The sequence below is a fragment of the Gaeumannomyces tritici genome (assembly GCF_000145635.1).
Source record: "Gaeumannomyces tritici R3-111a-1 unplaced genomic scaffold supercont2.1, whole genome shotgun sequence".
NCBI classification, from domain to species: domain Eukaryota; kingdom Fungi; phylum Ascomycota; class Sordariomycetes; order Magnaporthales; family Magnaporthaceae; genus Gaeumannomyces; species Gaeumannomyces tritici.
Genome location: NW_008804545.1, coordinates 7,918,132 through 7,934,304, shown reverse-complemented (window position 1 = coordinate 7,934,304; position 16,173 = coordinate 7,918,132). Strand labels below are relative to the sequence as shown.

At 59.4% G+C, this 16,173-nt stretch overlaps 6 protein-coding genes across 6 annotated transcripts; 4 read left to right on the top strand and 2 right to left on the bottom strand.

Moving 5' to 3' along the window:
* The first annotated feature begins 31 nt into the window (after positions 1–31).
* On the top strand, positions 32–1,977 carry GGTG_02540 (arginase). Its single transcript, XM_009220312.1, has 2 exons — positions 32–492; positions 564–1,977. The coding sequence occupies exons 1-2, from the start codon at positions 343–345 to the stop codon at positions 1,461–1,463; spliced, it is 1,050 nt and encodes a 349-aa protein (XP_009218576.1). The 5' UTR covers positions 32–342; the 3' UTR covers positions 1,464–1,977.
* On the top strand, positions 1,953–4,656 carry GGTG_02539 (hypothetical protein). The gene is made up of 3 exons (XM_009220311.1): positions 1,953–3,540; positions 3,616–3,902; positions 3,998–4,656. Exons 1-3 carry the CDS (start codon positions 3,353–3,355, stop codon positions 4,099–4,101), a joined length of 579 nt encoding a protein of 192 aa, XP_009218575.1. The 5' UTR covers positions 1,953–3,352; the 3' UTR covers positions 4,102–4,656.
* Positions 4,510–5,493, bottom strand: GGTG_02538 (hypothetical protein). The gene is made up of 3 exons (XM_009220310.1): positions 5,038–5,493; positions 4,862–4,961; positions 4,510–4,780 (listed from the first exon to the last, which is right to left on the bottom strand). The coding sequence occupies exons 1-3, from the start codon at positions 5,123–5,125 to the stop codon at positions 4,750–4,752; spliced, it is 219 nt and encodes a 72-aa protein (XP_009218574.1). The 5' UTR covers positions 5,126–5,493; the 3' UTR covers positions 4,510–4,749.
* A 304-nt stretch (positions 5,494–5,797) lies between these two features.
* GGTG_02537 (hypothetical protein) lies at positions 5,798–8,403 on the bottom strand. The gene is made up of 6 exons (XM_009220309.1): positions 7,772–8,403; positions 7,408–7,688; positions 7,034–7,334; positions 6,840–6,975; positions 6,433–6,783; positions 5,798–6,355 (listed from the first exon to the last, which is right to left on the bottom strand). The coding sequence occupies exons 1-6, from the start codon at positions 8,006–8,008 to the stop codon at positions 6,090–6,092; spliced, it is 1,572 nt and encodes a 523-aa protein (XP_009218573.1). The 5' UTR covers positions 8,009–8,403; the 3' UTR covers positions 5,798–6,089.
* On the top strand, positions 8,002–8,561 carry GGTG_02536 (hypothetical protein). Its single transcript, XM_009220308.1, has 2 exons — positions 8,002–8,335; positions 8,421–8,561. The coding sequence occupies exons 1-2, from the start codon at positions 8,188–8,190 to the stop codon at positions 8,435–8,437; spliced, it is 165 nt and encodes a 54-aa protein (XP_009218572.1). The 5' UTR covers positions 8,002–8,187; the 3' UTR covers positions 8,438–8,561.
* A 1,730-nt stretch (positions 8,562–10,291) lies between these two features.
* On the top strand, positions 10,292–16,134 carry GGTG_02535 (anucleate primary sterigmata protein B). The gene is made up of 2 exons (XM_009220307.1): positions 10,292–14,263; positions 14,365–16,134. The coding sequence occupies exons 1-2, from the start codon at positions 10,760–10,762 to the stop codon at positions 15,661–15,663; spliced, it is 4,803 nt and encodes a 1,600-aa protein (XP_009218571.1). The 5' UTR covers positions 10,292–10,759; the 3' UTR covers positions 15,664–16,134.
* The last annotated feature ends 39 nt before the right edge of the window (positions 16,135–16,173 follow it).

Here is a 16,173-nt window from a genome sequence, read left to right as displayed (position 1 = left end):
TTGCCAGCTTGCCCGTCTCTCCCACCCCAGCCGGACCCTCAACCCCTCCCTCTTTCCACGCCGGTACCCACTCGGACGTCTACAGTATAGACGCAGCACCGGGCGCAGCACCCTTATCGTGCGTTATATCCATATCCTGGTCCAGCTCCGACAACCTCTGGTAGCTTACCCCGGCGACCCTGTCTCAACCTCTTTGTTCTCCATATTTTGCCCTCTCTTGGTCTCACCTACCCGCTATCACCCTCGTCCGCAGACTTGCGATCTCCCCGACCCTGCCGCCTTCCTGCCCCAGCCCAATCCGAGATATCACTATATCAGCGACGGCCCTGTCGCCCGCCCGCAATGTCTTCCTCGACAACAGCTCCCCACACCAACGGCAAGCCCGACCTCACCAAAACCCCACCTGTCAAGCTCACCACCATGGTCACATCCAAGTTCCTCTCCAACCCGGAGGACCTCGGCGTCGTAGCCGTCGGCTTCTCTGGGGGCCAGGTACGTTCTTTGCGCCTTGCCTCTCCAGGTCCCTGCACATGGCTAACAGGACAACGCTCGACTGGTTCTAGTGCAAGCCCGGCGTTGACGCCGCTCCGGCCGCCCTGATAGAGTCGGGCCTCCTGACGCAGCTGCACGAAGAGCTCGGCTACAGGCTGCACGGACACGACACAGTACACCTCTACCGGGACCTCGCGCCAGCGTCCGACCCGCCATACCGTAACATGTTGAAGCCGCTGGCCGTGTCGGCCGTGACGCGGCGCATCGCTGAGCAGACGTACGCGCACGCGCGCGAGGGCCGCATGGTGCTGACGCTGGGAGGCGACCACAGCATCGCCATCGGCACCATCGGCGGCGTGGCCAAGGGCGTGCGCGAGCGCTTCGGCGGGCGGCGCGAGGTGGCGGTCATCTGGGTCGACGCGCACGCCGACATCAACACGCCCGAGACGAGCGGTAGTGGCAACATTCACGGCATGCCCGTGTCGTTCCTGACGGGGCTCGCAACAGAGGACAAGCAGGAGTACTTTGGCTGGCTCGAGCCCGAGCACCGCCTGAGCCTGACCAAGCTCGTCTACATCGGGCTACGCGACGTGGACGCGGACGAGAAGAAGATCCTACGCGACAACAAGATCAAGGCCTTTAGCATGTTCGACATTGACCGGTACGGCATCGGGCGCGTCATGGAGATGGCGCTGGCGCACATCGGCTCCGACACCCCGATCCACCTGTCGTTCGACGTGGACGCCCTGGACCCCATGTGGGCGCCTAGCACGGGTACGCCGGTTCGCGGCGGCCTGACGCTGCGCGAGGGCGACTTTATCTGCGAGAGCGTGCACGAGACGGGCCAGCTGGTGGCCGTCGACCTGGTCGAGGTCAACCCCAGCCTGGCCGACCACGAGGCCGGGGCTCATGAGACTGTCAGGGCGGGCTGCTCGCTGGTGCGATGTGCCCTGGGCGAAAGCTTGTTGTAGCGTCCCCCTGCCTGGGGCCTATCTGGGTCTGGACCTGGGTTTGAGGTTTGAGTTTTGGGTTGGGTTTCGCAGGTCCCATCGGGCCGGGCCGGGCCTTGCCTTGTCACTTTTACACGACGGATGATCACCACCACCCTGCTTGCTACATAGACATCTTGCCGGCTGGTACTGCACGGATTTCCTGCTTTTGGATATTGGCGCCGGTGTTTGGGCTGGCGAAGACTGGATAAACAATAAACAGTTTTGAATCACATGCATCACGGCCGCACAGAAAACCCCTTGAACATCTGACTCGGCGGCCCGCGAGATGTGCACCTGCCCTGCATTGCCCCATGGAAGGAAGCTCACGGAAATGATCCACTTGCTGCACATGGCTTCGATCCAGCGCAAATAAATATGCACGCCTGTCTGTACAATAAACATGCACTACTCGGTGACATTACGAGAGATTTTGGTAGGTATGCACGTTGATAGCCTCCACCGGACGTTAGACACAATCCATTATTTTCGTGGGCATGGATCAGGTGGTCCCATGACATGGATTCATCGCCAGCCTTGTCAGCCCCGAGTGCGTGCCACGTTTTCCAAATGGGAAGGGGCGAGATACACCTGCACAACAAAAACAACAGTTGCCAGGCGGCAGGCATCCAACCCAATGGACCCCCTGCAGGGCAGCCCCGCCAAGGCAGCCCCTCCTTCCCCAGCGGCCACGCCCAATCTGCGCAGTGAAGGAATCGCGCACCCCTGTCGCATCTCGCCCACTCCAGCTCCAGGCCATCATTGATTGCCCTTCTTTGCAACCAACTCGGGACCTGGTCAAGTCGGGAAATTGGCTTCTGTCACTTCAACTTACCTCGGAACCCTTTACTTGTTTATTTCCTTCCACCACTTTTTTTTTCTTGTTCTTTTTGGCTGTGCAAACGATCGCAAACGCGTTTCGTACTTTTCACTGTCGCCTCTAGCTCACTTGGCACTCGCGAGGCCTGTCTTTGGAGCACCCATCCAAGGCATCGCGGCCCAATTGATCCACCAGACCGGGCAGCTGTGCTCTCCTCGGAGGACCAGACGTGGCAGTCTGCACTACGCGTGCCCATCGACGTGCCCATCGACGTGGACCGTTCTGTCCGCCTGGGGCATCAGTCTCCGGCCCAGCTGGCGGTTATTTCTTCCCCTTGTTGCCATTGATCGATTGTCGCGCCGCTGCCAGAATCCACCGCCGAAGCTCAGCCCTAGCTCGTCTGACGCCTGGGTCCCCTGATTGCCCGGCCAACTCTCAACCGAGCCCCTCCCTGCTGCATCTCTGCGCTGCGCTGGGCCGCTGCCGGGCTCTGCATCCAACCAGACCATTCAATCCGATTCGCCGTCTTGTTGCTTCTGCCCCGATATCGCGACTTCGGCCCGCTCAAGGGGCGCATATACACGGAGCTTTCTGTGCCCTGGTTGTTCGCTACGAGGCAAACCCTGCCGACATTTTGGCGCAAACCATCGCGGGCTCTGCCTCATCCTTTGCTTCATCCCAATCCGAATAAGCGCGCGATCCGACATCGAAGCATTTCCTCATTTCCGCCCTGAACACGAGCATCGTTGCACCACCACCTGTCCTGCAGCCGAAAAATACCTCGAACTCCAACCTCGAACCGTCGCACGTCCTCGACGCTACGCCCTACGTCCCGAGCCGACACGCTTCTTTTGACAGGCCACCGGTGCCCCTTTCCCACCGCCTTTGCGGGCCCACGGGCTTTCCACGACGATCCCAAACTCGGTCGACCGGCCGCTGTGACCACTACCTCCTAAAGGCCACAGCGCTCTATCGCGGTCCTCTGCCTTCAAGAGCTCTTCGCTCTTCGTCCTTCACATCTTTCTTCATTACACAGACGCAAGTCGCAAACATGGCGTCGACAGTAACAAGCGGTTATTTCGTTGAAAGCAGGCGCATCGAGCGTGTGGTTCGCTACCACTGGCCGGCCGTTCAGCTCAACGTCTGGATGCTCATCATGCTCATCTCCGCATGTACCATCATTGGCGTCTTCGCTACCTTTATCGGCATACAAAGCCAGTTGCTATTGCCCATCCCATGGTACGCCATCCAGCCCGCACAACGTTCCCCAGTCGAACGCGGCACGAAAACTGACACAACCCCATCGCGTCTTAGGTATTTTACATATTACATTATAGTCGGGAGCTTGGTTGTCACCTTCATTGCAATACTCCTGTGGCTCATCTTCTCCCGAAGACTGCTTCCCTCGATTGTCATGATAGGCGGCTTCATTCTGTTCGTCATGTGGCTGGTTGGTCTCGTCGTCGTGTCGATCGAGCTGTGGGGTCCATCGAGCGGCCCAACGGGCTCTGTCAGCGGCAACTGCAACCTCGCTGTCTTCACCCAGAACCCTACCGGCCAGACTCTCCAGACACTGGCCTGGTTGGAGCAGAGGAGTATATGTGAGTATTCTGTCGAGACTGATCTAGGCCCCGGTGCCTTGGCTAGTCCTTCTCTCCCGATGGTTGCGTTGCTGACGGTGCTCTCCTCGTCCCAGGCCAGTCGTGGCAGGCCGTCTTTGCCTTCGCCTTGATCGGGCAGATCTTCCTGCTCTGGATCATGATCATCGCCTACCAAGTGTTTGCCGATAACGGCTCATAAGACCGCGCATTTCGAGTCGAGCTGCCGATGATCCATGATGTCTGCGATGTTTCCTTATCTCCCTTGCTGTGCAATGTTGTTCGCTTGTCCTACCCGGGGCCTTGTTTCTTTGTCTTTCCCCACACTATCTTCTTGGATATTCTGCATATTCTTTAATGTCTGTCTTGGTTATTATTCTCCTGATGACTTTCGGGGCTTCAAGTGCTGAGACCCGGAGGAGGCCCCGGGAATGCGTGGCTTTGTACGCTTGGGGCTGGGAAAACGGGATGATCATGTGTACGAATGCCGCCAACTTTGTCTTGTTTCAACTCGGCCTTTCCTTTTTCTCCACAATCTACAACGGGCGGAGTTCAGGGACCAAATGGATTTTATTTTCAGTTCTTTGCCAGTATTTGGTTGCGGGTGATGCTTTTGGATATCACGGCATGAGCCTGATTTCGAACGCGCTTGATATGGCCTTCATCTTTTCAACGAAATTGACGTGTTCCAATAGTCACTTGTAGAATTCCTGATCCATCAGAGTCCCTTGGCAGATTGCATTGAATATGATGTTATGCTTCAAATTCTCCTTTATTAGCGCCAGCAAGCATGCGGCTACCGCACCACGCGTTGCTCGACTGCCGACTATTGTACAAGTAGACATTATTTCTAGTTGGAAATCTTGGGGTTGACCTTCTTTCTGTTGCAAGGTAAGGGCGAGTGGTCAGCATTGTCCGCAAGAGTCCGGCGCAAAGACGGGCGGAGACAAAAAAAAACGCACCCAGTGGCCTTCTCGTAGACACCGCGGGCAGCGTCGGTGATCTTCTCGCCCGCGTTGCGGTCGACGGGGTGGCCGGCCTTCTTGGAGGCAAAGTCAAAGGCTGGCGGCATAGTGTTAGCACGCCAACCGATGCCAAGTGAGGGGAGTTTTTTTTTTTTTACAGGCTTTGTTCTCACCCTTGTCGCCAAAGTCAGCCTTCTCGGTGCTGCCCGCGGCGGGCTGGCCCGAGGCCATGGTGTTGTTGCTGTTGCCGCCGAAGTTCATGATGTCGGATTATGGGGGTGTGTTTGTGTGGTGGTGGTGGTGGTGGTGTACTTGTTGTGTTTGAAGTGATGAGAAAGGGTTGGTTGAAGAGAAGACAAGACGTCGTTGAGAAGCCAGCGACGGCGCTTGTTTTGTACTTTAGATATCGCAGCACGTTGGACGGGCGGCCATGGATGTCGTGACGTCACTAGTAGCGCACATCCAACACGCCGCTCCCCCTACAAGCTTAAAACTGCCTGCTCGTGACGGGGCGTGCATTACATTACGGGGCAGTTCCTGGTCCGCCGCTGCCTTGGAATCCTGCGTCTAGCTGCTTGCTTGGTCTCGTCCGATCAAGACATGACGGTCTTGATGCGACGCTTGCTGTGTATGTATGTGTACCTAGCGGCGGGGGGGTCGTTGCGGGCTCAGAGGGCTGACGTCGAGGCTTTCTGGACACGGATCAGCGGCTACTATTGATCCAGGTAGGGGGGAACCCAGTACCGGGAAGAACCCACGTCCGTGTCGTAAGACGGGCGACAACAGGCGGGCTGCACACTACGTCATCACTCAACGCAGTGAATCCTTTGGTGCAACCAACGTCCACGTTTCGACATCCTCCGCCACAAATCGACGGATTAGCTCATTTTGCCAATTGCGCTTAGAGATACCCAGAAGCTTAGCCATCCGAGAGCGGACCCCCAGCTGGAGTTGCCAGGGCTGAGTGGCGATCTGAGCTTAATCGTACCCAGGCACTCTTGGCTACGGCTTGACGAAGGAGGCAAAATGAAGCTATTTCCATGGGTGCGCGCTATTTCTGGCCTAATTGACCTCAAAACATATCTGGGTATGGGCTTGCCTCCCTCCGGCAGCTACCTGAACGCCAAACAGCCAACAAAAGAAATCGGCCGCCCTCTCGGGGAGGGCAAAGGAATGCTCATGTGGGACAAAAGAAAAGTCGTGCGAGCACAATGCACGCCGCCCGTCAGCTCTTCTCGATAATGTGCAGCGTCTGTGCCAGCGTCTCGTACGCCGTCGCCATATTCCTGACCCGGTTCTTGATCTGCTCCTTTTGGTACTCCTCCTGCCCGACCTTCTCCAGGTCCACGCCGAAGCTCTTCAGGAACGACTCCTTGGCGTCGGGGCTGCACTTGAACCTCGACGCGTAGCCCGTCGACGCGGCAAAGCAGAGCGCCGTGACGCGCATGAGGTCGCCAAACTCCTGTCTGAACGATTCACAGTCGTCGTCGACTGTCGGCAAGGACACATCCGTCGTGTTAGCCGTCGGCTGTTGCACAGACCAGTGTAGAATTGATCAGCAGACTCACGTTTCCGGCACGTCCGCATGCCGATAAAGTGCCCATACGCCTTCTTGCCCGGCACCGCAGCCACAGCGGCGGCGACCACGGCGGTGCCGGCAAGCACCGCGCCCACCGCCGTCTTGTTGCGTGCAAAGGACAGGACGGAGCGGTAGGCCAGCATGCCGGTGCCGCACACGAGCCCGACGGCGGTGGTGGTGTTGCCGATAGCGCCGAGCTGGTGGTCCTTGATGGCCTCGTGGTGCGTCTCCTCGGACGTGATGGTGCGCAGCAGCTGGCAGTAGATGCGCGCCAGGTCGCTCATCTCGGACACGGCTTTCCACAGGAAGTGCGTCTCGAGGCCGGATTCTAGCAGGCCCTCTGGGCATGGCGTCAGCAAAAGCAGTGAGTGGCTGCAGCCGCAGAGTGCGACGTACCTGGATTGTTCCATCTGGCCTTGACTTGGCTGAACTTTTTTCTAAAGTCCTTGCAGTGCCTCGGGAAGGCAGCCGAGGCCACGGCTGTCGAGGCGCTGCGCCATTCGCACTCGTCCATGGATTGCCGATCCGAGATCTGGTTCCACGCGGTTAGCCAGATGCCATGGCCGAGGTAGGGGTGCTGGGGAACTGACAAGGTTGGCAAACGCCTGGTTTACGTCGTCCCAATGGCCTTCTTGCACTTGGTGCACACCATCCGCTTGGCTCTCGCAAGGTTCCGTGATAAAAGTAGAGGAGGGGTCCTGGCTGTGTTTGGACAAGCACGAGCACGAGCAGGGCGAGTAAACCTGATCGGCACGCTGAGTCTTCTCGGGGGGTGGTGCGGCGAACATTTTGCCCGTCTTGAGCGAGCTCGGGGTCAGGTTCGCTGCCATGCCAACTAGGGAGGAAAAGGCACTGGAAACGACCGGCCTCAAGGCCGATGCTGCAAGCAGACTGCATATGCGGGATGTTAATGTCGGACCTGTGACAAGGGGGTGCAATCCGGGGACATGGGGTCGAGACTCACACCCCATCGGCAAGCTCCGCCGCCGAGTATGCCTCGGCCTTCTCAAGCCTCAGCCGGCCCATCTGTTGGTTAACCTTGTTTGCCACGGCCATGCGGGTGTATTTATCGATGCGGACGCCGTCGCTGGCCTCGGCGTGCATGTTGAAGAACTCGGGGCTCAGTCCAAGGTTCCCGAGGAAGCGCTCAGCAGCGATGGGGAACACGACCTCCCAGAGCCAGTTGATGCGCTCGAAGAAGGCGCCCTCGGTTTCTTTTAGGCAGTTGCGAGCATACACTCGGATCTTGACACGGATTGGGCTGTGTGAGCCTTTCTCTGCGAAACGATGGGGGGGTTACTTCGAGGTATATCGGAATCGCGTCTTACCGAAATAGGGGCAACAAACGACAGGTCCCGAGGCTGGGCCCGGCGCCCTTCAAAGACGAGGCCCATCAGCATCGGGTCTGGGTACGCCCAGATGGTGCGGGCCAGCCTCTGATTGTAGGGCTCCGTGTCGGACAGCTCGCGGTCGCAGTACCACGCCTGAAAGACGAAGGTCGGGAGGCGGTCATTAACCAGCCTCCGCGAGTACTGCGCCGAGATGGGGGCTTGCTGGAACGGCATTTTTTTTCTTGCTCCACTAAAGCTGCTGCTTGCGGAGGTTTAATGATTTTTATGATTGGGGGGAGGGGGGATTATGTTAGGTGCTAGATGTGAGAGCTCATCGGGTATGTGAAAGCAGGCCCAATGTCATGGATAAAGGGAATGATGGCTCCATGGCGTGAGAGGGTCAGGACATCGTAATGCCTGCACTTGTCGACGGAAGGGGATTAATAAAGCCGGCGATCGAGGAGCAGATCGGGAGTAGTTCGCGAGAGTTCCCGTCGGGCTTGTTGCCCAACGGCCGTGGCACCAACCGCGAAGCTCATGAGGGTCCCCGTGCTGGGAAAAGTGAGGCCACGAATCACCGGCCGGCTGCGGGGACGGCCAGAGGTGCAGCTGCGAGCTGCGAGCTCTACGGATTACACGTCAATAGGAAAACGCATCGACTAAAGCAGTGATGACGGGAGCTGACCAGCTCGACTGGCTCGAAGACATCTCGTTTCGACATTGGCATCGCTATTAGCTCCCTGCACCCGCGCTGCCCGTTCGTCCCGTCGCTCCTTTTTGTTGTTTGTTTTGCTTCTTTCGTGGCCGTTATAATTCGGCGCGCCGGACCTTGGGCGCGACCAACACCCCACGTCAATCAATAGCTCCCATTGGGAGGCTCGGGTTGTCGAGCTGTCAATATGCTTGGTGACGGGGCCGGCAAGCCACGGCCGGGGCTTTCAGCATCGGTTAACCCAGCCGGGTCTTGGCTTCCCCGCCTTCTGAGCGGGCGATGTCAGCTCGGGAGCCGTAGATAGCCAAGAAGTCAGCGCCCGTTCGTGTTTGAACACGCGACAAAGCATGATGCTATCCTTTTTCCTGTTAGGCACGTGCCGTACTCGCTGTCACTCTGCATAACAAAGACAGGAGATTGAATTGAGAGAAGAGCTGAGGCTGGCAGAAGCCGAGTGCGGTGTGGACGAGTCCAACAGCGTAGATTGAAGGATTTGTTCCTGGCATCCCTCGGCGCATTGTATGCCCGTTGTTCGACGACGACCAAGACTTGGCGAGATGGCGAGGACGTGCTGTGTCCAGTCATTGTCCTGTCGCCGGCGCAAGTCGTGTCCCAGGGAAGCGAATGGAGCCATGCGGACATGGGCGCGATGGCGCCGACTGCCGGCTGGCACGGCGTCTGCCACGATAAACTGCGAGTAAAGGATGTCGTAATGATGGGGGGGAGAGGCCAAAGTCTCCCTATATAACACCTCTTGGGCCTGGATGTGAGGGGGTGGGACTTGTTTGCCACTGAGGAAGCCGTCTACCGTGGTTTTGTGTCTGTATAATTGTATAATTGTATAATTATATAATTGTATATTTCTAGCATCACGGCGTCTTTCATAACTATCCAGGGTCCTGCACAAGCCAACCCACCGGCTTGGGTCGCGTGTGTCGGAGACAAGGGCTTGGCTTCGTTCGCGATCCGGGCCGCATCCGAGGAGCCCAACTGCCGACTGCCGAACAACAGAGCGCCATTTCCATTGGACACACGAATCATGGACAAGGAAACCTTGGGTTTGTCACGTGCTCATGTGTTTGGCTTGCTGGCCATGTCGCGTCGCTAGAGCGCAGGTCGTGGTAGGTCAAGCTCAGCCCCTTTTTCTGCTTGTCATAAATGGGGTTCAGGGGCAAAATTGGGTTGACCAGGAGCAGGTCAACGCCAGGTCTGTGCAGGGAACCAGCTGATAAAGGGTCTGGCCAACCCAATCGATCTAATTAACTTCCTGTCGCTTGTTCGCCAGGGCCCGAGCCGTCCGTCGGTCCCAATGCCTCTCTGCACGGGCCAGAGGGAGGCAGACGTCGAGGCAGACTGCCAGGAAGAGCTGTCAGGGAAGCACGAGAAGAGTTTTTGCTTTCTGGATTCGTCGCTGGAGCACTGGCGCGACTGGTGTGTCCCTTGTCGTTACTTCTTCAGTTTCTTCCCCGGTTTTCGTCCCCCCACCATGCCCAAAATAGCGCAGAGACTGGGATGATCGCATCAAATTTTGGCTGGGAGGAAGCCGGGAGCAAGCCAGAGCAAGCCATTCGAAGCGGACCTTTGCAGGGCTCGTGCGCTGTCATGGCAACCATCCGAGCAGCCCTCAGGGGAGCGTTACCCTACCGCAGCCAGTTCTGGGTCCCCCATTGGCCGCGCGCGCTGTAAGGATGCAGCGCAGGTGGGTCGGCCGACTCGTGGGGCGGGGCCTGGTTGCGAGCTTGTCACCTTTTGCGAAGACGGCAGCAGCACGCCCTGAGAAAACGTCGAAGCTCGAACAGCCAGCCGAGACTAAAAAGCAAAGCGCAGGGGTCCGAGCGCTGCTGCTGCATTGCAAGCTTGCGACGAGCCCCCAGTGAGTGCCAGAGTGCCCCCCCCCAGTCGACCAGAAGAAGTTCCCGCTCGCGCCGTCGATCAGCGTTGCATGCAACCGTCAGATTGCTTTTATCCCAACATCAGACGACGGACTCTTCTCGCCCCCTCCTGCTCAATCTGCGGCTGCGCTGCTGTCGACCTCCGACCGCTCCCTCCCAGTGCTCCCTAGGCCGCCTCCCTAGGTCGCTCTCCGTTAGCCTACCCAAACTACTGATCCTAGGCCTCGACCTCATCACATCGCCCGCCCGTTCCTTCGTCCAGTCGGGCCGCCCACCCCCCCTGCTCCACCACCGCCTGTCAACGCATTGCAGAGCCAGACGGCATCATTCCCGCATGCCGAATGCATATTGACGCCGCGCCCAACCACTCCGCCTGACGTGATGGACGGCCACGAGCCACGCGCTCAACCAGTCCCGGCCTGGCCGTTGCAAAAACCGCTGGCCAACAGCAGCCTGAACCTGCACGACGCCACACCCACCGACTTCTCCGCCGACGCCGCCTCGGGCTCCTTTACCCCCACAGGCCCGCCCCCAGACGCCCATCACCTGACGAAAGCCGAGAACATCCCGCCTGCAGCTGCAGGTGTTGCGACTGCCGCTGCAGAGGACACCCCTCTCCCCGACTCCACAACCGCCAGTGTCATGGAAGACGGCATGAGCATCTTTGACGACAAACACGCCGACTCCCTCGCCGAGCGCGCCGTGCGGGAGCACCTCCAGGATCTCGAGTCCAGCTTCGTTCCGCCCATATCGCCACTGCCCGCCATCACCGCCAACGGCTTCGACGACACGTACCTGTTCGACTCGCCAATCAAGAAGTCAACGAGCCCCGCCGAGCACCGCAGCCAGAACCAAAGCCCGACTCCCACGAAGCCCGCACTAGAGGCGCCGGGCCCGGCATCGGAAATACCCATGTCTCTGTCCGTTGGCTACAGAAACCCAGCCTTGTCGACTCCTTTATCACCCTCGCCGACGCCCTCTGCCAGGTCTCGCGACGCGAAGCAGGCGCCAGCCGAACAGGACGAAAGCCTGTACGACACGAGACCGCGCCACGACGCCGCCGACACTAGCGCCACGACTGAATCACTCGAGGCCTTCTCCTCATCTCCCACAGCCGCCGCCGCCGCTCGCACAATCTCGAGGGCACTATCTACGGCCAGCATAGGCAAGACAAATGGCGGCGACGCCGATACGTCCCGAATCGAGGGCAACACATTCTCAACCGGCGAGCCAAGCGCCATGGCGGAGAGCAGCCTAAATCAAGCACCAGCGGGTTCCAACAGCATCCTGTCTCCCGGCTCTGACGCGTTACCTAAGCCTTCCCGCAGTTCTCGAAAGTCGTACATAGATGCAGGAAGTACCCCTGGCCATGCCCTCCGCGTCGGCGGAAGGCCCAAGTACCTGCGCAGCCGCCAGACGAGCCAGCGGTCCTCAGTTTCGTCGGTGGATAGTAATGATAGCTCTCACGACGATCGGGATAGCGACGTGACCGTCGGTGCAGGTACCGACTACGCCCTGCAGTCTGGAGGCGCGCTGCCGGCCCTAGGAGTGTCGCGCGGTCTCAGCAGGATCATGTCGAGATCCATCAGCATGGGGAGCATAGCATCGGGCATAGACGACCACGAGACGTCGGGAAGGGCGCTGGAGACCCTCGACGAGGACAGCACCGAGATGAACAGATTTGGTCAGGATCTTCTCCAGACGCCCAAGGCCAGTCGCAAACTCGCGCCACCGACCGATACCGTCATCAACAACCGCGTTATGAACGTTCAGGTTCCCGAGTCGCTTGCCCGCGAGTATAAGAAAGGCGGGTTCTTGACTGCGTCTAGGAAGCCATCGGGCATGTCCTCTGTCAGCACGCCGAGTCGGGCTAAGACCCTGACTCTCAAGGAGCAGAGCAGCACCATCGAGAGACTGTCCAAGGAGAACTTCGACCTGAAGCTCAAGATCACGTTCCTTAGCGACCGGCTGAACAAGCTCTCCGAGGAGGGTGTTAAGGAGATGATCTCGGAGAACGTCGAGCTCAAGACGGGCCTCGCAGTCCTGCAACGTGACAACAAGCTGCTGCGCAGGCGCGTGAAGGAGCTCGAGAAGCAGCTAAAGGACGAGGACGAGCGGCCGAGCACCGCCCGCAGTGGCACATCGGTCAACGGCCAGTCCGAGGCTGCCGACCAGGAGGCCCAGGAGCGGGAGGAGGAGCTGATGTACCTGCGCGAGCGCATAGAGGAGTACGAGGCCGAGGTCGAGAGGCTGAGGAACGAGAACATGACCAAAGAGACGGATAAGCGCCGCATGGCTGAACATCTCAGGTCCCTGCAGTCGGTGGGCGAGAAGCATCTCGGGGAGTCTATGGGCCGCCAAGAGGAGGCCGACGTCTGGAAGGATCTCCTGGAGCAGGAGACGGCGCATCGCGAGCAGGTGGATGAGGAGAACCGGAAGCTGCGAGACGAGATCTTTCGATTAAAACAAGAAGTCGCGAGCAACGCCCCTGGGAGCGTTGTCGCCGGCAGCGGTTCTGGAAGATTGCATCACACCACCAACATCTACAACATCACCAAGCACCCCAGGCCCGCGTCGCCTAGTCGGCCTCTGTCTTCGTTCTCTGGCGAGATGGATGGCTCTAACGGACTTGTCAGCGTCGCCAGCACCCTGGTCGAGGAGCTGCGGCGCGAAGGAGAACAGCTCCGCCACGAGAACGCCGAGCTCAGGAGGGAAGTCGGTGCTCAGACGTCGATGCTGACATCAAGGAATCGGGAGAAGGAACGGCTGTATCAGGAGATAGAAGACCTGAAGCTGGCGGCGCGACGCGGTGGCCCTGCCCCGTCGACAATAGACAGCCTTCTGGACCGGTCTGCATCCCGGGCCGGGGTCAGAGAGAGGCCCGGGTCGCGACACAGCGGCGGCACCAGGGCGCTGACCAGCGTCGAGGATGCCGAGCGGGAGGAGATGGACGCCAAGATGTCGGAGCTGCGCGACAAGATCAACGAGCTCAAGCTGCGGAACCAGGACCTGCAGAACGAGCTCAACAGTTGCACCGAGGACTTTGAGACGGCCCTCGAGGGCAAGAAGCAGGCCGAGGAGATTGCGCTGCAGCTCCAGGAGGACCTCGAGAATGCGCTGAACGACCTGATGAGCTTACAGAACGAACGCGACGAGGCGCTGCAGGAGAACGACCAGCTGCAGGTTGAATTCGAAAACCTGAGGAAGGAGGCGCAGGACGAGCTCGACAACCTAGACCAGGAGCTAGAAGCCAAGACGGACGAGGCGCAGAAACTGCAGCTCGACCTCACGGAGCGCACCGAGAGCTTCAACGCTCTTCAGGACGAGATGCGCAAGCTGAGCGAATCGCTGATCGGGCTGGAAGACGAACAGGAGAACAAGATGAAGCGGATACAGTCGCTGGAGCAGCAGCTGGCGGACGCCAACAAGGAGCTCGAGGAGCTCGAGTCCAAGCTGCTCGAGTCCAACGACAAGGCGCAGCGGCTGAGCGTGCAGCAGGAGTCGGGCCAGGACGAGATTGCGTTCCTGCGCGAGGAGCAGGAGGGCGACAAGATCCGGATCGGCGACCTCGAGGCATCGCTGGCCGGTGTCGAGCAGAGCCTGCGCGAGGAGAAGGAGAGGGTGCGCGAACTGGACCAGCGCCTGACGGTGGAGAGGCGGCAGCGCGAGATTGTGGCCAACCGCGAAAAGGAGGAGGTGCAGCAGTTCGTTAACGAGCTCAACGTGCAGGCCTCGGCGTCCAAGGACGAGGCCAGGCGGCTGCGCAAGAGCCTGAACTCGCGAGAGAGGGAGGCGACTGAGTGGAAGGAGCGGCTTATGGAGCTCGAGAACAACCTGCGCGAGGCTCTGGGCGACCTGAACGGGACTAGGTCGAGCCTGCTCAAGGTGAGTTTTTGGACATGCCTGCCTGTCCTGTTTTTCTTCTTCTTCTTCTTCTCCAGCTCCAACCACAGTGATGTGGCTAACATTTTTCTTTCCCTCGCCAGTCCATCGCCAAACTCCAGCGTCAGCTCGAGGATACCGTCCGCGAGCTGGATACGGCCAAGGCGTCAGTCATGGAGAAGGATCGCATCATCAAGCAGCGCGACGCCCTTCTCGAGTCTCAAGGGCTCGAGGCGCGTAAGCTAGCGGATATGCTGGAGAAGGAGAGACAAGCGCACCGGGTGTCACAGCACCAGTTTGAGACGTTCCAGAAGACGCACCAGCACGTGTCGCGCACCAATAGCAGTCAGGAGGCGCGCATCGCGGAGCTCGAGTCGGCCAAGATGCAGGACAAGCGGCGCATCTCGCAGCTGGAGATGACGTTTAAGGAGCAGCTCAACGAGCGCAACACGCTCCTGCTCCAGCTCTGGACGCGGCTGTCGTCGCTCTGCGGCAGCGACTGGGCCCACGACAATAGCCTCATCAACGGCAGGGCGCTACCGTCGCTCGAGGCCGTGGCCACGATGCTTCCCGGCTTCAGCAAAAACCTGCTGGCAGCTGTCAAGACTATCGAGACGGTGGTGGGCGGATTCCAGGGCCGCGTGCGCGATGTGGAGCGGGATCTGTGGCGTGAGTACAACAGCCTCGAGTCGGCGCTCGAGGCGCGGGCCAAGAAGCTCGATAAGCTCGAGTCGATTGTACGTAACGGCGTAGCGGCTGGCACGCTGGGCAAGTCCAACTCGGAGCGCGAGTTGCAGGCGCGCATGGTGCGCCTCGAGGACGCGTACCGGCAGCTCAAGGTGGAGAACACAACGCTGCGGACGGCCAAGGAGGTGCGGGCGCGGGCGGCGGCATCGTCCTTGGACGCCGAGGACCAGAACATACTGGCGCACAGCCCGTCGCCGTCGATCCCGACGGGACCCCGGGGCGGGTCCAGGGACCGGGCGGCGCTGCAGCGCAACAACGCGGGCAGCAGGACGCGCAGCAGCCACGGGGCCAACCATGACAGGAGCAACGGTGGCGGCGGTGGCGGTGGCGGCGGCGGGTGGACGGGGGCCATGCACCTGGCACCGTCGCCGCGGCCGGTGACGGCGGGCGAGCTGGCGCTGGCGGCGGACGACGACGGCCGCAGCGGGTCGGGCAACAACTCGGGGGCCGAGAACGGCGGAGGGTCGGGGGTGGTCGACTCCAAGTGGATTCTGCGGCTTAGGGAGCTGGAGAACAAGCTCAAGACGGAGCGCGAGGGTCGTGTGCAGGACCGTAGCGCGGCGCGCGAGCGCATCCACGAACTCGAGGCGCAGAACCGCACGCAGGCTCGCGAGAGCGAGCGCAGGCTGGCGCAGGAGTCGAGAGGGCGGCAGTGAGGAGGTGCTCCCTTTTGGACTGGATGAGCCGGCCTGTTCTTTTTCGTCTGGTGGTGTTGTTTTGTTAGGGGCAGCACGCAGCGGCAAGCTGCGTGTGTGCATATGCATATATATATATGGATGGATCACTGCAGCCTTGTCTTTTTCTCCTTACTTCCTCATTGCCTAACCGTTTTCTTAATTGCTTTTTCCCCTTCTTTTTCTTGGCCACGATAACCTGTACTCGTATTGTGCTCCTTTGCCCCCAAACTTGTAACCTTGTACTCGTATTCCTGAATCTGCTAGAGGTGGTGGTTGTTTCTGGCCCCGACACACAACATTGCTGTCACTGCCTCGTTGTTTACCCGTCATTATCATATCCTTCGTCCTGCCTGGCCGCTTCTGCTTTTGTTACCCTGTGGCATATCTGGCTAGCTAGTTTTGTGTATATACATAATTAATTGCCTTTGGGAAATAGCACCGTGAGTATGGTTGCGATCGTCTTTCGCTCCTTGTGCTTACAGTGACAGG

Coding starts and splice junctions, on each gene's coding strand:
- GGTG_02539 (XM_009220311.1), top strand. CDS start 3,353: ATGGCGTCGACAGTAACAAGCGGTTATTTCGTTGAAAGCAGGCGCATC. Junction 3,541..3,615: donor TTGCTATTGCCCATCCCATG/GTACGCCATCCA, acceptor ATCGCGTCTTAG/GTATTTTACATATTACATTA. Junction 3,903..3,997: donor GTTGGAGCAGAGGAGTATAT/GTGAGTATTCTG, acceptor TCCTCGTCCCAG/GCCAGTCGTGGCAGGCCGTC.
- GGTG_02537 (XM_009220309.1), bottom strand. CDS start 8,008: ATGCCGTTCCAGCAAGCCCCCATCTCGGCGCAGTACTCGCGGAGGCTG. Junction 7,689..7,771: donor CGTTTGTTGCCCCTATTTCG/GTAAGACGCGAT, acceptor ATCCGTGTCAAG/ATCCGAGTGTATGCTCGCAA. Junction 6,356..6,432: donor CATGCGGACGTGCCGGAAAC/GTGAGTCTGCTG, acceptor CCTTGCCGACAG/TCGACGACGACTGTGAATCG.
- GGTG_02540 (XM_009220312.1), top strand. CDS start 343: ATGTCTTCCTCGACAACAGCTCCCCACACCAACGGCAAGCCCGACCTC. Junction 493..563: donor TCGGCTTCTCTGGGGGCCAG/GTACGTTCTTTG, acceptor GACTGGTTCTAG/TGCAAGCCCGGCGTTGACGC.
- GGTG_02538 (XM_009220310.1), bottom strand. CDS start 5,125: ATGAACTTCGGCGGCAACAGCAACAACACCATGGCCTCGGGCCAGCCC. Junction 4,962..5,037: donor GGCTGACTTTGGCGACAAGG/GTGAGAACAAAG, acceptor CTATGCCGCCAG/CCTTTGACTTTGCCTCCAAG. Junction 4,781..4,861: donor GTCTACGAGAAGGCCACTGG/GTGCGTTTTTTT, acceptor ACCTTGCAACAG/AAAGAAGGTCAACCCCAAGA.
- GGTG_02535 (XM_009220307.1), top strand. CDS start 10,760: ATGGACGGCCACGAGCCACGCGCTCAACCAGTCCCGGCCTGGCCGTTG. Junction 14,264..14,364: donor CTAGGTCGAGCCTGCTCAAG/GTGAGTTTTTGG, acceptor TTCCCTCGCCAG/TCCATCGCCAAACTCCAGCG.
- GGTG_02536 (XM_009220308.1), top strand. CDS start 8,188: ATGCCTGCACTTGTCGACGGAAGGGGATTAATAAAGCCGGCGATCGAG.